A 23367-nucleotide genomic window follows, 5' to 3' on the forward strand; every position below is an offset into this window, starting at 1 on the left:
CAGATGCTCAAGTACAACCTTTTGTCCTGCAGATATCGCTCGTTCACTGCGGCTCCCCCCAGTAGGTCATCCCCCTCAACAGTATCAAAAGCTGTATACTTATTATTGACAGGAACAACCACTGGGGTACTCTGCACTGACTGTCCAATTCTCTTCCTTCCCCTGACCGCCATCCAGATAACTCCCTCCTGCTACCTAGGGGTATCACTTCCTCACTGTCTCGTGTGAGCTGAAGGTCATCAAGCTGCAGCCCCAGTTCCTTAACACGTCCTCTGAGGAGATGAACCTCGGTTCACCTGATGCAGGTGTGGTTATCGGGGAGGCTGGATAGCTCCCAGAATTCCCACATCTCACACACGGAACAAAACACAGCCCCGGAACCATTCTCACTGCACTGACTGGGCCCGAACAAATCAGGGATGAAGGATAAAGAGGGAAAAGAAACTTATCACCCTGAAATCGCCAAAGCCCAATGGACCAATGGCACTCCAGCACTACCCCATTCATACAATGAACACTCCACTTCCTCCTACCCTATTTTCATTCACCTTTCTTAATAAAACTTATTCACGGATTGGGTACAACCAAGCCCAAAACTGCCGTGAAGTGCTGTTCCTCTTAAGCTACAGCCACATATCAAAGTGAAACCATAGCTTCCTTGTCATGCTCTCCCTCATTCATTGGGCACAGTATTGGCAGAACAGGAAGAATAGAATGCATTACTTAATTTCCTGGCCCCGGTTAAGGCTTATTTATATATTCATGTATTGATTAATTCAGATACAATGTGGAATGGATTTCTGTATAGTAGGGGAATTAAGGGTTACGAGGAAAAGGCAGGAAGGTGGAGATGAGCCCATGGTCAGATCAGCCATGATGTTATTTAATGGTGGAGCAGGCTCAACAGGCCTCTACTCCTGCTCCTATTTTTTATCTTCTTATGTAATAGGCCTTTCCTGCCCTTTGAGCCATGCCACTGAGCAAACTCTCGATTTCACCACAGTCTAATCATGGAACAATTTACAATGAACAACTAACCAATCAACTAGTTCACCTTTTGTCCAGAAGTAACCCGAGCACCCACAGGAAACCCACGTGAACAGGGGAGAAATTATAAACTCCTTACAGGCATTGGCAGGAAATGAACCTGGGTCACCTGCACGGAAAACCTTTGTGCTAACCACTATACTGCTCTGTCGCTTGTTGATATTTGTGTTGCGATTTAAAAAAAAATGCAAGCTCTAAATTAAGAGTTGAGTAAAGAATTGTCTAACTTGAGTCTGGAGGTAATAGGTCAGCATTATACTGTAACTCCGTTAGATAGAAAGCATATTTACTCATTTTCTGATCAGTTTTAATTTGGGTAGCAGGTTGCATTGACAAGTTGTCACAATAATTAGAGGCATCATTTTTGGAAATGGTGAATCCTGGAAGCAGATGCGAAGGTTCACCCTGTCCACTCTACGGGACTTTGGGATGGGCAAGAAAACTATTGAAGATAAAATCATTGAAGAAGCCCATTTCCTAATAAAAGTGTTTGAATCCCATAAAGGTAAGTCCAAGTGAGTAGACATAAAAAGCATAGAACATAGAACATTATAGCACAATGAAGGCACTTCAGCCCAGGATATTGTGTTGTCCTTTTAACCTACTGTAAGATTATTAATCTAACCCTTCCCTCTGACATAGCCCTCCATTTTTTGATTGTCCATGTTTCTATCTAAGAGTGTGTTAAATGCCCCGAATATCTGTGCTTCCACCAGCATTTTCCATGCACTCACCACTCTCTGTGTGAATACTTACTAACGTCTCCTCTGTACTTTCAAAGTAAATTTATAGTCCAAGTACATATACATTACGTCACCAGATAGTACCCTGAGAGATATTTTTCTGCAGGCATTCACAATAGAACAATGAAAAACAATAGAATCAATGAAAAACAACACTCAAACAAATACTGACAAGCAACCGATGATGCAATTTGTGTAAATATAAACAGATAATAATAATAATAATAAGTTGCCCCAACTGGAAAAGTAGCAGCAATGATAATATTCATTGGTATATAAAAAAATTGCTTGCTTTCATCCTTAACTACTGATATATATCAATAATTTTCTGAAACATCCTGAAAAAGTGCTCAAATTTTGGAAAGAATTTAAAGCAGGTTGTTTGCCGAAAGGAGAGATCACAACTGATGCCCTATTATCAAAATATAATCCTATTAATTGTTTATAAACATTATATAAAAATGTAACGTCGTCCATCTCGCAACTAGTCACCACAAACTTATAACAACAATAAACTTACAGAAGAGCAGAAAGAGCCATAAGGCTATGAAAGGATGTGAAGAACAACTGATAATAGATTTTAGAATTCCAATTCAAACCAGAGAAAAGCAGAAAATTTTCGTCTTTTTATAATAACTACCAACAATGATTTGATTCTGGCCCACTAATTGTTAATAGAAAAACTTAACATATATAAAATACACCCAATACTTTTGAAATTCCTTTAGCATCAGAGGAAGAATTGTTGCACAATAACTACGCTGTCTATTAACAACCAAAAATAAAACAACCACCGCTATTAAAATTATAGTGGAATTTCCAGGCCAACTCTCTAAGCCCCCAATGTTTTTGTTCAGCTTTAAACCTGCCCTGTAATTTACAGAAGTGAAGGAAAATAAAGTATCAAATCAGTGGCAATGAAATGAACGCCTGGATCAGAGTTGGAGCCCTCTCCCCAGAAGCTCTGGGTTCCTTCTGGCAATACAAGATGAAGTGGCTACCACAAAAATTATTACGTAATTAATAGATATATCCATTCAAAACTCACACAACTTACAGAAATCAAGAAGGGAAAAACACCAGAAATATGCTGAATTTAAAGAGGAAATTGAAAGACTATTCAGGACACTTAATAAAGAGTCAAATTGTATTTAGCATTGTCAGTAATTTGTAAATGATCTGTATTTCTGCAGGCCAAGAATTTAATCCAACCATTCAGTTAAATGCTGCTGTGGCCAATATCATCTGTTCCATAGCTTTTGGTGATAGATTTGACTAAGAAGACAAGACATTCATCGCTTTGGTAAAGAGAGTGAATGAAAACTTCCAACTTGCTGGTTCTGCTGTCGTTCAGGTAAATCTGATCATTCACCAGAATTGCAAATATACACTCAGAGTGATACACCTGTACACCTGCTCGTTAATGCAGATATCTGATCCGCCAATCATGTGGCAGTAACGCAAGGCGTGGGAGCATGCTGACATGACCAAAAGGTTCAGTTGTTGTTCAGACCAAATATCAGAAAGGGGAGTAAATGTGATCTTGAACATGGAATAAGACCATAAAACACAGGAGCAGAATTAGGCCATTTTCTTGCCTATTATTGCAATGTGTCTAAGTCCTTCTGCAGCCTTCCTGTTTCCTCAACACTACCTGCCCCTCCACGAATCTTTGTACCGTCTGAAAATTTGGCAACAAAGCCATCTATTCCATTGTCTAAATTATTGATATAGAGTATAAAAAGAAGCAATCGTAATACCGACCCCTGTGGAACAGCATTAGTCCCTGGCAACCAACCAGAAAAGAAACCTTTTATTCCCACTTGCTAACTCCAAACAATCAGCCAATGCTCTCACTGTGCAAGTAACTTTTTATTAATAGCATGGGCTCTTAACTTGGTAAGCAGCCTCATGTGTGGAACCTTGTCAAACACCTTCTGAAAATACAAATATACAGCTTTCACTGCATCCCCTTTATCTATCCTTCTTGTAATCTTCTCAAAGAATTCCATTGGGTTTGTCAGGCAAGATTTTCCTTTAAGGAAACCATGCTGACTTTGTCCTGTCTTGTTCTGTATCACCAAGTACTCCATAACCTCATCCTTAACAATTGACTCCAACATATCCCAACCACTGAGGAGATGCTAACTGGTCTATAACCTCCTTCCTGCTGCCTCCCTCGTTTGGAGTGACATTTGCAATTTTTCTGTCCTCCGGAACCATGCCAGAGTCCAATGATTCTTGGAGGATCATTACTAATGCTTCCACAATCTCTACCACTACCTATTTCAGAACCTTCGGGTGCAGTTCATCTGGTGCAAGTGTCTTTTGCACCTTTGGGTCTTTCAGCTTTTACAGCATTTTCTCCCTTGGTAATACTAGCTACACTCACCTCTCTTCCCTCACACCTTTCAATATCTGGCACACGCTAGTGACTTCCACAGTGAAGACAGATGCAAAATACTCATTTAGTTCATCTGCCATCTCCTTGTCCCTCGTTACTATATCTTGGGCCTCATTTTCTAGTGGTCCTATATCTTCTGTTATTTCTCTTTTATTTTTTTATATACTTGAAGAAGCTTTTTTCTACCCACCTCGATCTTGTTTGCTAGCAGACTTTCATATTTTATGTTTTCTCTCCTAATGAATTTTTAAGCTGTTTTCTGTAGCTTCTCAATCTTCTATCTTCCTGCTAATTTTTACTTTGTTGCATTCCCACTCTTTTGCTTTTGCATTGCCTTTCACTTCCCTTCTTAGCCACGGCTGTACTATTTTGCCATTTGAGTATCTCTTTGTTCTTGGAATATATCTGTCCTGCACCTTCCTCATTTTTCCCAGAAAGTCAAGCCATTGCTGTTCTGCTGTCATCCCTGCCAGCATCTCCTCCCAATTTACTTTGGTCATTGGTATTGACTGTTCGTGCCAGATGGAGAGGGTTCAGCATCTCAGAAACTGCTGATCTCCTGGAACTTCCATGCTCAACAGTCTCTGGAGTTTACAGAGAATGGTGCAAAAATCGAAAACAAAAAATACATCAGTGAGCAACGGTTCTGTGTGCGAAAATGCATTATTAAAGAGAGAGGTCAGATGAGAATGGCTAGGCCAGTTCAAGCTGACCGGAAGGTGACAATAACTCAAAAAAGTACATCACAACCACGGACTGGGCAACGCACAGATACAGCAATTGCGCTGGTGAATGTGCACGTGTCAGCAAATTACCATTTCATTGTGACTTAACTCCATTCTTTTCAGTCGTATCACTTGTCTTGACTTGAGCAAATCACAGCAACATTTCACTGCCTGCTTGCATTCAGCCTTGCCTGACAAGATGAACTGTCGAGTCAACTGACTCTGAAGACCAGCGATATCCATTTTATATTTCATTATCCTTTTCAACCACAGTGTTGGCTTCATTTTCCATCTCAGAGTTTTCGTTATAATTTTGAAGAGGGTCAATCTTCTCGATGGAAGCACTCTCAGTCTGTTCAGCACTTTACGGGAGCAAGGAATCTCACAGCCTAGTCATTACATTTTGTGGCAGAGCTAAGGAGGGTTTTTGACTTTCCAGTATGGGTCCAGTATGGTCAGTGTGTTGGCATGGCAAAAAAACAACGTCCAACAATTGCAAAGAATAAATAATTATATGAAATATAAATTTAGAGGTTCAAGTAAAGATATGGAATAAAATGTGCAGAAATCCATAAATAATAGCATATATATACAATGCAAACAACTTTATAAAAGTGTTTATAGTGATCACAATGCAGTAACAGGGGAGAGGAGTGGGGGTTAATGGAGCAGGGTGCAGGTTCCAACTAGAATGGTTGATCAGATTAACTGCCTGAGGTAGAAATGTTAAAGGTGGCGTGAATATTTTGTTTTAATAAACCTATAGCTATTTTGCTGGGTGGTTGAATTTTCTAGCACTCTAATTTTAACATTTTTAAAGATTTATTGCCATCTCTCTAACACTGTAGATTTTGGGTATTGCTTATCAGTTGCTTGCTTTGTTGTTGGTAGAATAGAATAGAAAAGAACTTTTATTGTCATTGCTCAAGACAATAAAGATTACGGTGCTACTCCAGCCCATGCAAAACAAATATTTACAATTCAAGTGATATGGCCTAGTTTAGAATGAAATCCCTTATTTACATGCAACAAGTGACCTCAATAGTCCACAACACTCAAAGGCCATCAGCAAGGCAGTTGCTGCTTTATTTGACTGTACACCAGCCCTTGGGAAGAGGCTGTATTTCAGCCTCACTGTCTTGGCTAAGCTGTTTCTGTAGCTCCTACCAGATGGCAGAAGATTGAACAGACAGTGTCCGGGATGGGATGAATCTTTAATGAGGTTATGAGTGCCGTAGGCATTAAGAGTTGTAGATTGTCTCCATTTCGCTCATTGAGACACAATGATCTGCTGAGCCATATCAATCATTCATTGGAGTGTTGTGTGATCTGTCTTACTGCAGGTAGAGTACAACACCGTGATACTGTATGTCTTTACTGTATGTCTGTATGCTCTCTTTTGCACACATGGATAAAAGTTGGCCAGATATTTTGGACAGATTAGCTCTCCTTAAGACCCTCTGGTGGTATTGTCACTGTTCTAAAGTCATAGAAGAGTATGACCCAGGAACAGGCCCTTTGGCCCATCTAGCTAATGCTGAGCTATTTAAACTGCTGCTCCTACTGACCTGTACTGGGACCATAGCCCTTCATACTGCTACCATCCATATACCAATCCAAACTTTTCTTAAAAATTGAATTTGAGCTCGGAAGGACCACCTGCACTGGTAGCTTGTCTCACACTATCACGACCCTCTGAGCGAAGAAGTTTCCCCTCATGTTCCAATTAAACTTTTGACTTTCCAGCCTTAACCCAGGACCTTTAATTGTCCCACCCAACCACAGTGAGAAAACTCTGCTTGCATTTAACCTCTCTGTACCACTCATAATTTTGCATATGTCTATCAAATCTCCTCTCAATCTTCTACCTTCCAAGGAATAAACTCCTAACCTATTCAATCTTTCCATAAAACTTAGGACCTCGAGAACCAGTAATGATTTTTCCTGTAAGAAAGTGACAAAAACTGCACACAATACTCACCAGTGTCTTATACAACATCAACATATCATCCCATCACCTGTACTCAATACTTTGATTTATAAAGGCCAATGTGCCAAAAAGCTTTCTTTACAACCATATCAACCTGTGACACCACCTTCAATGAATTATGGACCTATATTCCCTGACCCTTTTGTTCTACTGCACTCTTCAGCGCCCAAGCATTCACTGTGTAGGACCTACTCTGGTTAATGCTACCAAAGTGCAACTCCTCACACTTGTCTGCATTCCATTCCCTCTGCCATTTTCAGCCTATTTTTGTAGTTGCTCCAGATCCTGCTCCATGCCATGATAGTTTTCCTTGCTGTGGATTGTGCCCTCTCCACTATGGTGGTTGTGTTGATGGATTAAGAGAGCTTCTCAGTGATGTTAATCCACAAAAACGTGAAGCTGGAATCCCTTTTCGCTACCTCGCCATTTATGAATAACAGGGCTTGTTTGGTCGGGACCTCTTGCCTTCCTAAAGTCAATTATCATATTTTGTTTTCTTGATGTTGAGTTGTAGGTTGTAGTTCCTGCACCAATCAGACAGAGTTTCGGCACCTCCTCTCTACCTGTTATTTCTTGTGATTAGAACAATCACATATGTGCCGTCTACGAATGTGATGATTGAGATTGTGGTATGAGCAAGAGGGCAGGTATAGATGCAGAGAGAACAGAGAATTGTGTTCAGAATGCACATCTGTGGGCACCGGTGTTCAGGGTTGGGGGGGTGATTGTGAGTGGGGGTTGATGCGCACTTGCCTTGGTTCACCATCTGGGAACAAATAGGATGTTCAAGATCTCATTGCAGGTTGATGTGCCAAGACCTCAACTGTGGAGCTTGACTATCAGCTTGTTCGGTAGTGTTTTGGTAAAGGACGAGCTACAATTAATGAAAAACATCCTGATGTAGGTATCTTTGTGATCTCGGTGTTCCAAGACAGTGTGAAGAGCGATAGAAATGGCATCTCCAGTTGATCTATTCACCTTGTAGGCAAACTGATGCTGGTCCAAGATAGCCAGCATGACATCCTTCATATGGGACGTGACCAATCTTTCCATGCGCTTGGTAGCTATGGGAGTGAGTACCACTGGTCTGTAGTCATTAGGACATATTGCTGCTGACGTCCTGGGGATTGGAATAACAGCGGCTGCTTTGAAACATGCTTGAACCATACCTGGCACAGAGAGAGGTTGTAAACACCCTTGTATTTCAAAACAAATATATTGATAGCAAATCTTTTTATGTTACAGATTTATAATGCGTTTCCCATTTTGGGATTTCTACCTGGTTCACACAATTGTATATAGTGTAATAGGTAGGTGAGAATTGATATTGAATTGATATTGGACCACTGGAATGTCACTGCACGCTTTTAGAAGGGAGGACGGCAAAAAAAAACGAAAGTATAGGCCAGTTAGCCTGACTTCATTGGTTGGGAAAGTGTTGGAGGCTATTATTAAGGATGAGATTTTGGAGTACATGGAGACTTATGATAAGATAAATAAATCAACGTTAGCATGGTTTCCGTGAAAGGAACTCTTGCCTGACAAGTCTGTTGGAGCTCTTTGAGGAAGTAACAAGCAGCATGGACAAAGGAGAGGCAGTGCATGTCATTCCCTTGGATTTTCAGAAGATATTTGATAAGGTGGCACACTTGATAAAATTCTATGGCGTTACGAGAAAGATACTAGCATGTATAGAGGAATGGCTGACAAACAGGAGGAAACCACTGGGAATAAAAGGGGCCTTTTCTGGTTGGCTGCCAGTGACGAGTGGTATTCCTCAGGGGTCAGTATTGGACAATTCTTTTTAAATTTTTTGATCAGTGATTTGCATAATGGAATCAATGGCTTTGTGGCAAAGTTTGCGGATGATACGAAGATACATGGAGGGGTAGGTTGTGCGAAAGAATCAATGCAATTATGGCAGGACTTAAACAAATTGGAAGAACGAGCAAAAAAGCATTGGGAAATGTATGAATATAAACATAGAACACAGAAATTTACAACACATTACAGGCCCTTGGACCCACAGTGTTGTGCCGACCATGTAACGTGCTCTGGGGACTGCCTTTGATTTCCCTAGTGCATAGCCCTCTATTTTTCTAAGCTCCATGTACCTACCTCAGAGGCTCTTGAATGACCCTAATGTATCCACTTCCATCGCCGCCGCCAGCAGTACATTCCACGCACCCACCGCTCTCGTGTGAAAATCTTACTCCTGACAACCCATTGGTATCTATTTCTAAGCCCCTTAAAACTATCCACAACACCCCCAGACGTTGTGTCATCAGGAAACGTACTAATCCACCCTTCTACTTCTTCATTCTTTTGCATTCTGTGTGCAAGCCAATCCTGGATCCACATAGCAAGATCTCCTTGGATCCCATGCCTCCTTACTTTCTAAAGGAGCCTTACATGGGGAACCTTATGAAATGCCTTTCTGAAATGCATCTACACTACATCCACTGCTCTACCTTCATCAATATGTTTAGTTACGTCCTCAAAGAAATCAATCCGGCTTTGTAAGGCACAACATTCCCTTGACAAAGCCATGCTGACTACCACTAATCAGATAATGTCTCTCCAAATGCTCTTAAATCCAGCCTCTCAGGATCTTCTCCAACAGCGTGAGAACCACTGATGTCAGACTCAAATGATCTATAATTCCTGGGATATCTCTACTCCCTTTCTTGAACAAGGGAACAACATTTGTAACCCTTCAATCCTCTTGTACTTCTCCCGTCCCCATTGATGATGCAAAGACCATCACAAGCAGCTCAGCAATCTCCTCCTTCGCTTCGCACAGTAGCCTGGGGTATATCTCATCTGGTCCGGGTGACTTATCTAACAATGCTTTTCAAAACCACCAACACATCTTCTTTCCTAATGTCTATATGCTCAAGCGTTTCAGTCTGTTGTAGGTCATCCGCACAGTTGCCAAGGTCTTTTTCCCTGGTGAATACTGAAGCAAAGTATTCATTAAGTACCTCCACTACCTCCGCCGACTCCATGTACACATTTCCACTATCACACCTGATTGGTCCTATTCTCACACAGCTCATCCTCTTGCTCTTCACATACTTAGAGAGTGCCTTGAGGTGTTTCTTAATCCTGCTCATCAAGGCCTTCTTATGGCCCCGTCTGGCTGTCATAGTTCCATTCTTAAGCTCCTTCCTAGCTACCATGTAATTTTCTAGAGCACTAACAGTATTTAATTTCTTGAACCTTTTGTAAGCTTTTCTTTTCTCCTTAACTTGATGTTCTACATCCTTTGTACACCATGGTTCTTTAACTCTACCATCCTCTCCCTGGCTCAATGGAACATACCTATGCAGAACATCATGCAAATGTTCCCTGAAGATATTCCACATTTCTGCTGTGCATTTCCCTGAGAACATCTGCTTCCAATTAATGCTCCCAATTTCCTTCCTAATTGCATCCTATTTCCCTCTACCACAATTAAATGTTTTCCCAAATTGTCTGCTCCTATCCCACTACAGCGCTATAGTGAAGGAGATCGAGTTGTGGTCACTACCTCCAAAATACTCTCCTACTGAGAGATCTGACACCTGACCTGGCTCATTTCCCAGATCAAGTACAGTCTCTCCTCTAGTTGGCTTATCTACATGTTGCATCAGGAAACCTTCCTGAACACCCGTAACAAACTGTGCCCCATCCGAACCCCTTGCACTAAGGAGATGCCAATCAATATTCAGAAAGTTAAAATCTCCCATCACAGCAACCCTATTATTATTGCACCATTCCAGAATCTTCCTCCCTATCTGTTCCACAATATCCCTGTTACTATTGGGGGGAGGTGTCGAAAAAATGAACATCCGATGCCCCTTTCTTGTTTCTGACTTCCATTCACAGTAGACCATCCATCCATGATTTCTCCTTTTCTGCAACCGTGACACTATCCCTAATTAGAAATGTACCTCGCCCACCTCTCACATGGAAGAAATAATAATAATAAATCAATCAATTATAGTATACATATATTGAATAGATTAAAAATTGTTCAAAAACAGAAATAATATATATTTAATGAAAGTAAGGTAGTGTTAATGTCCAGTTAGGAATCAGAAGGCAGAAGGGAAGAAGCTGTTCCTGAATCACTGAGTGTGTGCCTTCAGGCTTCTGCACCTCCTACCTATGGTAACAGTGAGACAAGGGCATGCCCTAGGTGCTGGAGGACCTTAATAATGGAAGCTGCCTTTCTGAGACACTGCTCCTTGAAGATGTCCTGGCTACTTTGTAGGCTAGTACCCAAGATAGAGCCGACTACATTTACAATGCTCTGCTGCTTCTTTCAGCCTGTGCAGTAGCCTCCCCCATATGATACAGTGATGCAGCCTGTCAGAATGCTCTCCATGGTACATCTATAGAAGTTTTTGAATGTATTTGTTGGCATACCAAATTTCTTCAAACTCCTAATGAGGTATAGTTGCTGTCTTGCCTTCAGTATAACTGCATCGACATTTTGGGACCAGGTTATGTCCTCAGAGATCTGGACACTGTCATAGGAAGTCATTCCTGCCTGTGGCCATCAAACTTTACAACTCCTCCCTTGGAGGGTCAGACACCCTGAGCCAATAGGCTAGTCCCGGACTTATTTCCTGGCATAATTTACATATTACTATTTAATTATTTATGGCTTTATTACTATTTCATTATTTACGATGCAACTATAACGAAAACCAATTTCTCTCGGGATCAATAAAGTATGACTATGACTATGACTATGATTTGAAACTGCTCACTTTCTGCATTTCTGATCCCTCTGTAAGGATTGGTATGTGTTCCCTCATCCTACCCATCCTGAAATCCACTATCAGTTCTTTTATCTTACTGATGTTGAGTGCCAGGTTGTTACTGAGACACCACTCCACTAGTTGGTATATCTTGCTCCTGTCCACCCTCGCGTCACCATCTGAGATTCTACCAACAATGATTGTATCATCAGCAAATTAAAAGATGATATTTGAGCTATGCCTAGCCACACAGTCGTGGGTATAAAGGGAGTAGAGCAGTAGGCTAAGCACACATCCCTGAGCTGCACCAGTACTGATCGTCAGTGAGAAGAATATGTTATCACCAATCCCCACAAATTGTGGTCTTCCAGTTAAGAATTCAAGGATCCAGTTGCAGATGGAGGTACAGAGGCCTGGGTTCTGTAACTTCTCAATCAGGATTGTGGGAAAGATGGTATTAAATGCTGAACTATAGTCGATGAACAGCATCCTGATGAGGGGTTTGTGTTGTACCCGTGGTCTAAGACCGTGTGAAGAGCTATTGAGATTACATTTGCCGTTGACCATTTGTAGTGATAGGCAAATGGCAATGGGTCCATGTCCTTATTGAGGCAGGAGTTCAGTCTAGTCATGACCAAGCTCACAAAACATTTCATCACTGTAGATGTGAGTACTACCAGGCGATAGTCATTAAGGCAGCTGACATTATTCTTCTTAGGCACTGGTATAACTGTTGCCTTTTTCAAACAAGTGGGAACTTCTGCCCGTAGCAATGAGGGGTTGAAAATGTCCTTGAATACTCCCACTAGTTGGTTAGCGCAGGTTTTCAGAGTCTTATGAAGTAACCCCTCGGGACCTTGTGCTTTGTGAGGGTTCAGTCTTTTTAAAGGTGTAGAGTTCATCTGGTAGAGAAGCATCGCTGCCATTTATGCAATTGGGTTTCGCTTTATAGGAAGTAATGTCTTGCAAACCCTGCCAGAGTTGTTGTACATCCGATGTCGGCTCCAACCTCGTTCAAAATTCTCTCTTCACCCTTGCAACAGCCCTCCTCAAATCATACCTGGTTTTCTGTTACAGGCCCGCATCACCCGACTTGAATGCCACAGATCTAGCCTCCATACCTCCTGGTTCATCCATGGGTTTTTGTTTGGAAATGTACAGTAAGTCCTTGTAGGCACACACACATCCACACAGGTTTTAATGAAGTCGGTAACAACTGCAGTATGCTCACTCAGGCTCAAAGATGAATCCCTGAATACAGTCCAGCAGTTGATGGCTTTAGGCCAGTACTCGCCATTTGAATGAGGGGATCTCATTGAAATCAGTTGAAATTTGAAAGGGCAAATATTGAGAAGTGGATTTCCTTTCATGTGGGAGTTTAGAACCAGAGGGCACAGCCTCTGAGTACAAGGACATCCCTTTTGAACTGACATGAGGAGGAATTTATTTAGCCAGAGAGTGGTGAATCTGTGGAATTCTTTGCCACAGATGGTTGTGGAGGCCAAGTCATTGAGCATATTTGATGTGTAGGTTAACAGGTTCTTTATTCGTAAAGGTGTCAAAGGTTATGGGGAGAAGTAGCTGAATGGATTGAGAGGGTTAATAAATCCACCATGATGGAATGGCAGAGCAGACTCAATGGTCTGAATGGCTCAATTCTGCTCCTGTGTCTAATGGTCTTATGGTCTTTTGCAGGAATCAGGTAACCCAAATACATATTTCCATGAAAACAACCTGATATCCACAGTGACCAACCTGTTTGCTGCTGGGATGGAGACAACTTCAACTACGCTCCGTTTGGCTATGCTACTGATGATGAAATATCCACAGACTCAGGGTGAGGAGCATCTGATTGACGGCTGTTTTTCCCCATGTGAGAATCTATGCTCTAACCCTGATGCTGAGTGCATTAACTATTTCCTTGTGTTCCAGAAAAAGTCCATGATGAAATCACCACCGTGATTGGTTCAGAGCGGTTCCCTAGAACCGAAGATCGGAAAAATTTGCCGTACACCAATGCAGTGATCCACGAAATCCAGAGGTTTGCTAACATTGTGCCATTGAACATCATGCACTCAACAACAGAGGACTTGAACTTCAAAGGATATTTCCTTCAAAATGTACGTGAGGTGAAATGAGTGACTGATTGCTTCTCATATACTAGCAACTGGATTGTTTGTCACTAATTTTTTTAAATTTCTCTGTGTAATTTTACATAACATATAAAAACTGACATATTCAACTTTTTGGAAGCATCAAGCATGGGTGGGGCGGATGAGATATGGAGGGCAACTTGCAGTAAAATGGACTTTGCGTTTTGTTCTAATTGTGTTTCTCTTGTATCCATTTGTATCATGAACAATTTTAATGTGAATGCTCTGTCTCTGGAAATGTCACTCCACTCTTTCGGAAGGGTGGGATGTAAAGACAGGAAATTATAGACCAGTTACCTGCCTTTGCAATGTTGGGAAAATGTTTGTGTCGATTATGAAGGATAATTTGGGTTTGTTGGATGATTTGGGTTCCTTGTAGGTTCATGATAAAATAGGACAAAGTCAACATGGTTTTCTTCAGAGGAAACAGAGTGATGTGTTAGCAAGTAATGCCACCTTCTCCCTGAGGAGCAGGTACTCTGTCTGGCTGCAGCGAATGTGAGGAAGACCCTAGCAAGGGTCAACTCACATAAAGCTCCGCGGCCTGGTAACATACTGGGAGGGTCCTGAGGGACTGTGCAGCAAAGTTAACAGAAGTTCTGACAGACATCTTCAATATATCCCTGGAATAGTCCACTGTCTCCTTGGGTTTCAAGGTAGCCACTATCATCCTGATGACCAAGAGGGTGACAGTAACCTCCTCAGTGATGACCATCCAGTGGCACTGACTTCAACAGCAATAAAGTACTTTGAGCATGTGGTTATTTGAGCAGTCATGAAATCCCATCTTCCTGCTATGTTAGATCCTTTCTACTTCACTTATGACTCAGGTCAGTCCACTACACATGCTATAGCCTCTGTACTCCACTCCATCCTGTCCCACCTGGAAAATGGTGCCTCATATGTCAAGAAGCTGTTTATCGACTTCATCTTGGCATTTAATACAATTGTCTCTTTGAAGCTGGTGGGTAAACTGTCCTCGTTGGGTCTCAGCACCTCTTTGAAAAAATGTATCTGTCAGGACGCTGGAGCAGGGATCCAACTTCAGACCCAGTATTGTGCACACAGTGATATTAATTGAGTCACAAATCCCTAGGTGCAAACAAAGTCGGCATCAAAGTTCAGGCAGAGATCAGATTTATAGGCATCCGTTAGTCTCATCAGACCATGGATTTGCACCTTGGAAGGTTTCCAGGGCACAGGTCTGAGCAAGGATGAATGGAAGACCGGCAGTTGCCCATGCTGCAAGTCTCCCCTCTCCACGCCACCAATGTTGTCCAAGGGAAGGGCACTAGGGCCGATACAGGTAGACATCGGTGTCGTCGCAGAGCAATGTGTGGTTAAGTGCCTTGCTCAAGGACACAACACGCTGCCTCAGCTAAGGCTCGAAGTAGCGACCTTCAGATCACTAGACCGACACCTTAACAACTTGGCCACGCAACAACACTAGAGATCAGAACATCCAGAGAAATCCAAAAACCAGAATCAGGAAACAGGTAGCATCAATATTCAGACAGACAGACTACAGATATGAATGCTGGAAACGCTCAGGAAAATTCATTGGCACAATCTGGCAACAAACGTGAAAATACAAGACTGAAATACACTGAGCAATAAACAGAGAGGGAGATGATAGGTGGAGCATAATGAAACACTTGTGGCAGCAATACAGGTAATAATGAGAAACTGATGAGAGACAGAGTACTCAGTAATACAGGGGCCGGAGTAGAGCAGGAGTGGGGACAGGAGCACATGGCAATACAAAACCACAGACTGACAGCTAGGGAGAAACACACAACAAGACAGAGTTCAACTGGAGGTACTGACAGGATCCTAGACTTCTTGACAGAAATGGCACAGTTAGTCCATGCTAGCAGAAATGTCTCCAGTTCCTTTATGCTAGGTACTAGCACTATCCAGTGTTGTGTGCTCAGCCCGCTACTGTTCATGCTGTTGACCCATGAAGACAGCGATAGATGCTGTTCAAACTGAGTTATTAAGTTAACACAACAGTGGTTGGCCTCATCAGCAAAGACAAAGAGACGGCTTGCAGAGAGGATGGAGGGCGGATGGTGGAATGGTCCAAGCACAAAAACTTGAATCTCAATATGCGCAAGACCAAAGAGATGATTGTGGACTTTTTCAAGCTGATAGCTTCTCACTGCACATACACAACCGTGGAGAGAATTAGCTGCACCAAGTTTCTGGAAATGAATATTTTAGATTATGAGGACACACAGTCCGCTTTTATTGTCATTTAGTAATGCATGCATTAAGAAATGATACAATGTTCCTCCGGTGTGATATCACAGAAACAGAAGACAGACCAAGACTGAAAAATTGACAAAAACCAAATAATTATAACATATAGTTACACCAGTGCAAGCAATACTGTAACTGATGAAGAACAGGCCATGGGCATGGTAAAAAAAAGTTCAAAGTCTCTCGAAAGTCCCATCATCTCACGCAGACGGGAGAAGGAAGAAAACTCTCTTCCTGCCATGAGCTTCCAGTGCCACAAACTTGCCGATGCAGCATCCTGGAAGCACCCGGCAACAGTCTGACTCTGAGTTGTCCGAAAACTTCGAGCCTCCGACCAGCCCTCCGACGCCAAGCACCATCTCTGCCGAGCACTTCGACCCCAGCCCCGGCCACCAGCAACAGACAAAGCCAGGATTTGGGGCCTTCCCTCCAGAGATTCTCGATTGCACAGTAGCAGCAGCAGCGAACCGGGCATTTCAGAAGTTTCTCCAGATGTTCCTCCGTGCTTCCACGTCCGTATCCATCAAATCAGAATTGTGCACGGCCTCTATTTAACAAATACAATATCATTCACCGGAGAGACCGGGCGCACTGCGTCACGCCGCCATCTTCTCCCCCACTTCTCCACCCATCAGAATATAATGGACAATATCACCTGGTTCCACAGTACGACCACAGCATCTCCATTTCCTGAGAAGTTTGAGGCAAGTGAGGGTCCTCTTCCCATTCTAAGCTATTTTCACAGGAGCACCATCGAGAGTGTACTGACCAGCTGCATCGCTGTCTGCTACAGGAATTGCAAGGCAGCTGACCTCACGCCCTGACAAAGGATTGTGAGGACTGCTGAGAAGATCATTGGGGTCTCCCTTCCACCCATCAGAAATTTATCAAGGGCATAGTGTATGCAGAGACCTTAGCATTGCCAGTGATCCTTCTCATCCCTTCAACAACCTCGTTGACGCCCTACTATCAGGAGGATCGTACCATAGCATTAGACCAAGAACATGTGTGAATGCAAAACACCATCTTCCCCTAGGTCATAAGACTCCTGAGCTCCCTATCCCACCCAGTTCTTATCACACATGAAGCACCAGTAGATCAATAGTTCCATTTAATATCAGAGAATGTATAGAATATACAACCTGAAATTCTTCATCTTCACAGACATCCAGTAGCATTGCACTGTTTACTTTTTAAATTGCATCATAAATGCACCGTATTATTTGTTAATTTAGTAGTGATTTTACTTTGTGTTATGCTTGAGAAATATGAACTCTGTTGTGCCATTCAGTCTACAGGAACATTTTTCATCCGGTGGGAAACTTGTTTATGGTTGAATAACAATAAACTAAACTTGATCTTTAAGATAAGTGAGGCGTAAACTTACAGGAAATTCCAGACGTCAATGCACTGTTGGTTCCTTAAGGTGGTCATAGCCAGGAGAGGTAGTGGGATAAGCTCCTACTATCTATTAAATGCTCCCAAAGCTGTGCGACTCAAATAGCCTCTGACAACCAAGTCCAGCTCCTGTGCTTCACATGTGGCTTTGCATCCAAACCTGGTGAAACTTTTCTACTGACAGGTGAAGGGGCAAAGGTGGTTTACTGGTGTTTTAAAACCAGTCGCTTTGGGAAAATGGGACTAATCAGCCTTGGTTGATAGCTCACCTAGAGAAGGAAAACTCTGATCTCAAATCTCCACTGCTTTGTGGCTATAATCTCTCATGGGGAAAGCTTTGGGAGTAAATCCCAAGGAGCAATCCAGAGATGGAGTCCCAAAAGCAGTCCTACATTGAGCTCAATGCTGACTGGCAACTTATGAGACACTGTTGATCCCAAATTTTATCAGTCTCTGCCATTCATTTGCATTGATCAGCTGCATGGAGAGGGATGCCTGCAACGTGGACAACAGTTTGCTCTCCATATCATACTTCCCTTGCTAGCGGACAATGCAGATTGTGAGCACACAGTATCCATGCTGGATCCTGACCAATGAAGGGCCTCAGGATGCAATGAAGGTGAGGACATAACTGATCTTGACTGAGTGAAGGACAATGAAGATCTGTAAGAGGTACAATTGCACCTGAAGTGTGGAATAGCTGCCGCATTCTGGTGGGATTATTTTCAGCAATATTTCTCAAAGGTAATAAGAAATGTAAAATTGTAAATTACATTCTTAGGGCACACCAGTGATCCCTTTGCTAACCTCGATGCTGTATGACAAAACTCAATGGGAAACCCCAAATGACTTCAACCCTTCCAACTTTCTGGATGCTGAAGGGAAATTTGCGAAGAGAGATGCCTTTACTCCTTTTTCAATGGGTAAGAAGTTTAAATTACTGGACTGTAGGTTCGTGGGATTTCTCCTCTGACCTCGGCCCACTTGTCGGAAGGATTGTTTATATCAGATGGTAAAACAAACATATGTAGATGGTGGAAAATAAGTCATAGTCATTGAGCATGGAAACAGGCCATTCTGCCCACTATTCTATGCCAACCACTGTGCACCAATCAGTATCAATCACATCTTCCAGAACTTGGAACTGCTATTTTCTATTCAATTTCAGTGATTATCCAGATGTTTCCTAAATGCTGTCAACAACTCTGTTTAAACTACTGTCTCAGGCAGTGATCCCGTCTATACCCCTCAGTTTTATAACTGCAATTATATACTCAGTGGCCACTTTATGGGTACAACGGAACACCTACTCATTAAGTCAAATATCTAATTGGCCAATGATGTGGCAGTTCTGTGCAGAAGAGCATCTCCGAGTGCACAGCATGTTGAACCTTGAAGTCGATGGGCTACAGCAGAAAAGACCACAATGTAAACTCAATGGACACAGTATTAGGTTCAGGAGCTACTTGATAAAGTTGCCACTAAGTGTAGATTCATAATATTACACAGCACAGAAAAACTTCTCCTAGTATACTGTCCCACATGAGGGAAAACACACTAAACCTTTCCTCATGAACTGAAGTAATTCAACCAGGGAACATCACAGAGATTTCCTCAACACCCTCTCTAATACCATCACATTGTGACATAAAAACAGTGTACTGTGGAAATACTCAACAGGTCAGACAGCGTTAACAACGGGGGAACCTAGGTTAACATTTCAGCTTAATGTACTTTTGGAGGAACTAGGAATACTTGGGAAACAATGGTTGAAGTTGCAGAGAAGTTGGGACGGCTCTGGGGGACAAAGGGAATGTCCATGACAGGGTGACAATCAAGAGAAACTAAATTACAAAGATGAGGGTGGTGCTGGCTGGGTGAGTGACAAAGACACATGGGGGGACAGATAATCTGACTAGAAGGGGTGTACGAGGAAGATGAATGAGGATGGGAGACAGGAAGCAAAACAATGGTCTGAACTACGGCAAACACAAGATGGTTGGAAGCTTGAATTGAAAAAGAAAGCAGAAAACATACAGCAAGCCAGGCAGCATCTTTGGAGAGAGAAACAGAGTTAACGTTTTTGGTCAGATACCCTGCATTCCCAGTATGAAATGTTACTGTTCAATGTCCTGGGGTGAGGGTGAATAACTCTGTATTTTGAAAATTGACATTGTTCTGCCACTCTATTTTGCAGGACGCAGGGCCTGTGCAGGGGAGACCCTGGCCAGGATGGAGCTTTTTCTGTTCTTTACCATCCTGATACAAAGGTTCAGATTTCAAGTTCCTCCAAACGTTGTCAATCTGGAGCTTGTGTCTGGCGTGGCCTTCACCTCAGTTCCAAATTACCAGAATGTGTGTGCAGTCCATCGCTGAAGCAAACACATCATTTCATGACTTGTCTTGATTTTTCTCCTTTCATTATTTTCATAATCAGCATAAAAATATGTTTCTTTATGTGAAATGTGATATTTGTCATGGGCCTGAATTATAAAGGAACAATCCACAGTGGCTTATTAACCTCAATCAAATCATCCTGAGATTGAAATGCACAAAAATTGAGAAAACTCTAGAGTTCCATAGATGATAGACTCAAGATTGTTTAATTTCCTTTCCAGTGCACAACTGTAAAGGAGAATGAAATATTTGTTACCCTGGATCTGATGCAGTGCAAAATAAACAAGAATAAAAATATACAATGTGATCTAAATACATAAGGTCACTTATATACTGCATATAGATTGATTATATGACCATAAAGTGATGCTGGCCACAGGAGTATCTGTACGTTTGATGACTCTGACAGGAAATGATAAAACAGTGGTTGTCAGTGTGTGTGGATGGGTGGATTAGTGGGTGGTGTTGTTGATTGGCCTGACTGCCTGGTGAGAACAATTGTATTTGAGTCTGGTAGTTCTGCTGTGGATGCTATGTTGCCTCTGGCCCTGATGGGAGTGGGACATACAGTCTTAGAGCTGGGTGGATGGGATCCTTCATGGTGTTACTGGCACTTTCCTGCACCTTTCTGTGTATACGAGTTTGATGTTGGGTAGTCTGGTCCTGGAAATGGACTCGGAAGATCTGTCTACCCGTTGTAAAACTTTCCTGTCCACTGCAGTGCACTTGACCCTTTCCTCCACCTCCTCCTCCACCATACCCAGCATCTCACTGTCCATTCACCAAGAAATTTGAAAATATTGTAGCTTCAACCTTTCTGATGATCTGCTGAAATAATAATCAGTGTGATTAGTTCTTTAATGTTTAACCAATCTATTTGGCAAGGGAGAAATGCTTATCCCATTAAACCCCTTCATAAATATCAGCACCTTAGGTATGGGCGATGCCCAGTCACCCTCAAAGGATTGCAGGTTCAAGTCCTTCTCCAGGCATTCCAGTGTAAATGTTATAGAGTGCAATAAAAGGTTACAGGAGAGATACTCTGCATGTACAGGAAAGGTTTGTTCCTGTTAGAGGCAAGGACCGGCATGTAAAGATTAGGGAACGTTGGATAGCCAGAGAGGTGATGACTTTGGTCAAGACCAAAAAGGAAAAGCATGTAAGGCTTTGGAAGTTAGGATCATACGAAGCACATGAAGAGTATAAAGAAACCAGTAAAGAACAAAAGAAGGGAATTAGAAGAACCAGGAAGGACCATTGAAAGTCCTTGGAAAGCAGGATTATGTTGAATCCCATGGCATTCTATACCTACATAAAGAGCAAGAGAATAACTAGGGAGAAGGTGATACCATTCAAGGATGAAGAGGAGATAATTTGCCTGGATGTTGAGAATGTGAATGAGATGCTTTATGAGTACTTTGCTTTAGTATTTATAAGGAAAATAATGTGGAGTATTAGGAGATCAGTGCTGAGTGTTTCAATGCTTTAGAGCATTTAGAGGTTAAGAAGGAAGAAGTGCTGGGCCTCCGAATGGGTACTAACGTGGATGTCCCTAGGGCCTGATAGGATTTATCCCAGGTTATTGAAGGCAGCAAGATATATGATTGCTGGGGTCTTGTCCAGAGCCCTTGTGCCCTTTGTAGCTTCAGGTGAGGTCCCAGAGAGCTGGTGAGTGGCTACTATCCTACCTCTATGCAAGAGCAGAACAAGGGAATATTCTGGGAATTACAGACAGGTGAATCTCACATCAGTTGTAGCAAAAACGCAGGAGAGAATTCTCAGGGACTGTATATATGAGCATTTGGAAACCCACAGCCTTATTAGGGAGAGCCAGCATGGTTTTGAGCATAGCTGGCAGTGCCTTATCAACTTGATGTGTTTTTCACAAGGTGCCGAGAGAAGCTGATGAGGGTATGGCAGTAGATATTGTCTGCATTGATTATAGTAAGGTATTTGACAAGTACCTCAGATGAGGCTATTCCAGAAGATGAAGATGCATGGGATCCACAGCAAATTAGCTGTTTGGATTCAGAACTGGCTTCTGCATAAAAGATTGAGGGTAGAGGTGAGACTCAAGCTCACAGATCCTTGTAAGTGGCTGCACAAGTCAATAATCTGGTTAGAAAGGCTCATGGAATACTTGCTTTTATTAGTCGAGGCAATAAGTTGAAGAACCTAGAGGTTTTGTTGCAACTTTATAAAACTCTGGTTGGGCCACATCTGGAGTATTGCACACAATTCTGGTTACAACATTATAGGAAGGATATTGAAGCTTTTGAGAGGGTGCAGAAGAGGTTCACAAGGATGCAGCCTAGTTTGGAGACGTGTTGTCATGGGAGGCTGGATGAAGTTGGGTGGTTTTCTCTGGATTGCCAAAGGCTGAGGGAGATCTGATAGGTGTTTATAAGATTATGAGAGGCATAGATACAGGGAGTATCTGTTTCCCAGATTAAAAATGTCTCATGTCAGAGACATGCCTTGAAGGTGGGAGGAGGTAGGTTCAAGGGGGATGAGAGGAGTATGTTTTCATCAGAGAGTGCTGGATGCCTGGAATGTTCTGCCTGGTATGGTGGTGTCAAATATATTGGAGGCTTTTAAGGGATGCTTGGATTGAAGTAATATAGTAAATATGTTGTTTGATTAAGCATTCTTTGTCATTTACATAATGCTTTGCAGGTTCTCTATCATTACACCAGAGTGATGCAGGTTAAAAGGTGAAACTTGCACAAAATGCAAAGAAAGTTAGACACATATAAAGAGCATGTCAGGCACACACACACAAATAAATGATCTGCACAGGGAAGAGAAAACCTTAAAAAGTAAAGTTGCAGTTTCAAAAAGATCACAAATCTGCATACAGTTGATGAAAAATCTGATAAAGATGGGACTAACACAGGACTGTATAGCCTTGAGATTTACATTGTGAAAACTGACAACAGATAAGGAATATGGCTTACAGCAGCGCTGAACAAGAAATTAATTAAATTGGAATTGGATACTGGCATGGCTGTTTCAATCATTCCCCAAAATGGCTTTGAATGGCATTTCAAAGATACTGAAGCTATAGAGCCTGTAGATCTCCAGCTAGGAACTTATACTGGTGAAAAGGCACCTCCTGGGGAATGACATTCTCAGCAGAGCGAAACAACAACCAACAAGCTACATTGGGCTTATATGTGGGATACAGAGGAGGACTTGCATTGTGGGAATGTGATTGGTTGGGACAACTGCAATTTGATTGGAAATCCATCCAGCCACATCCCCTGGAATAAGGTAAACGGAAATCAAATTAAGAAAGGTACTGGGGGACTCCAAAACTGCCTCTACGCTGATTTTGCGAGTATAAAAAACAGAATCTATTCTGCATACATTGAGGTTTCTGCATGCACCTCTAGTGGAAGACAAAAAGCTGCTCGTAAAAGTAGATGCAAAGACTGAAGTCCAGCTGGATGAATGGAAAACCAAAAAGAAAGGAGTCAATGGTGAAACGAAAACAG

The 23367-nt window shown here is 42.2% G+C and overlaps 1 protein-coding gene across 1 annotated transcript in view; it reads left to right on the plus strand.

Moving 5' to 3' along the window:
* The window catches only part of LOC140202451 (cytochrome P450 2K3-like), an 82468-nt gene that overhangs the window by 18638 nt on the left and 40463 nt on the right, over positions 1-23367 (plus strand). Inside the window, 6 exon segments of the mRNA XM_072267316.1 lie at positions 1403-1552; positions 2984-3144; positions 8155-8203; positions 10497-10501; positions 13356-13497; positions 13593-13701. Of these exon segments, the coding sequence (XP_072123417.1) occupies positions 1403-1552; positions 2984-3144; positions 8155-8203; positions 10497-10501; positions 13356-13497; positions 13593-13701 (616 nt within the window).

This window comes from Mobula birostris, chromosome 9 (genome assembly GCF_030028105.1).
Source record: "Mobula birostris isolate sMobBir1 chromosome 9, sMobBir1.hap1, whole genome shotgun sequence".
NCBI lineage: Eukaryota > Metazoa > Chordata > Chondrichthyes > Myliobatiformes > Myliobatidae > Mobula > Mobula birostris.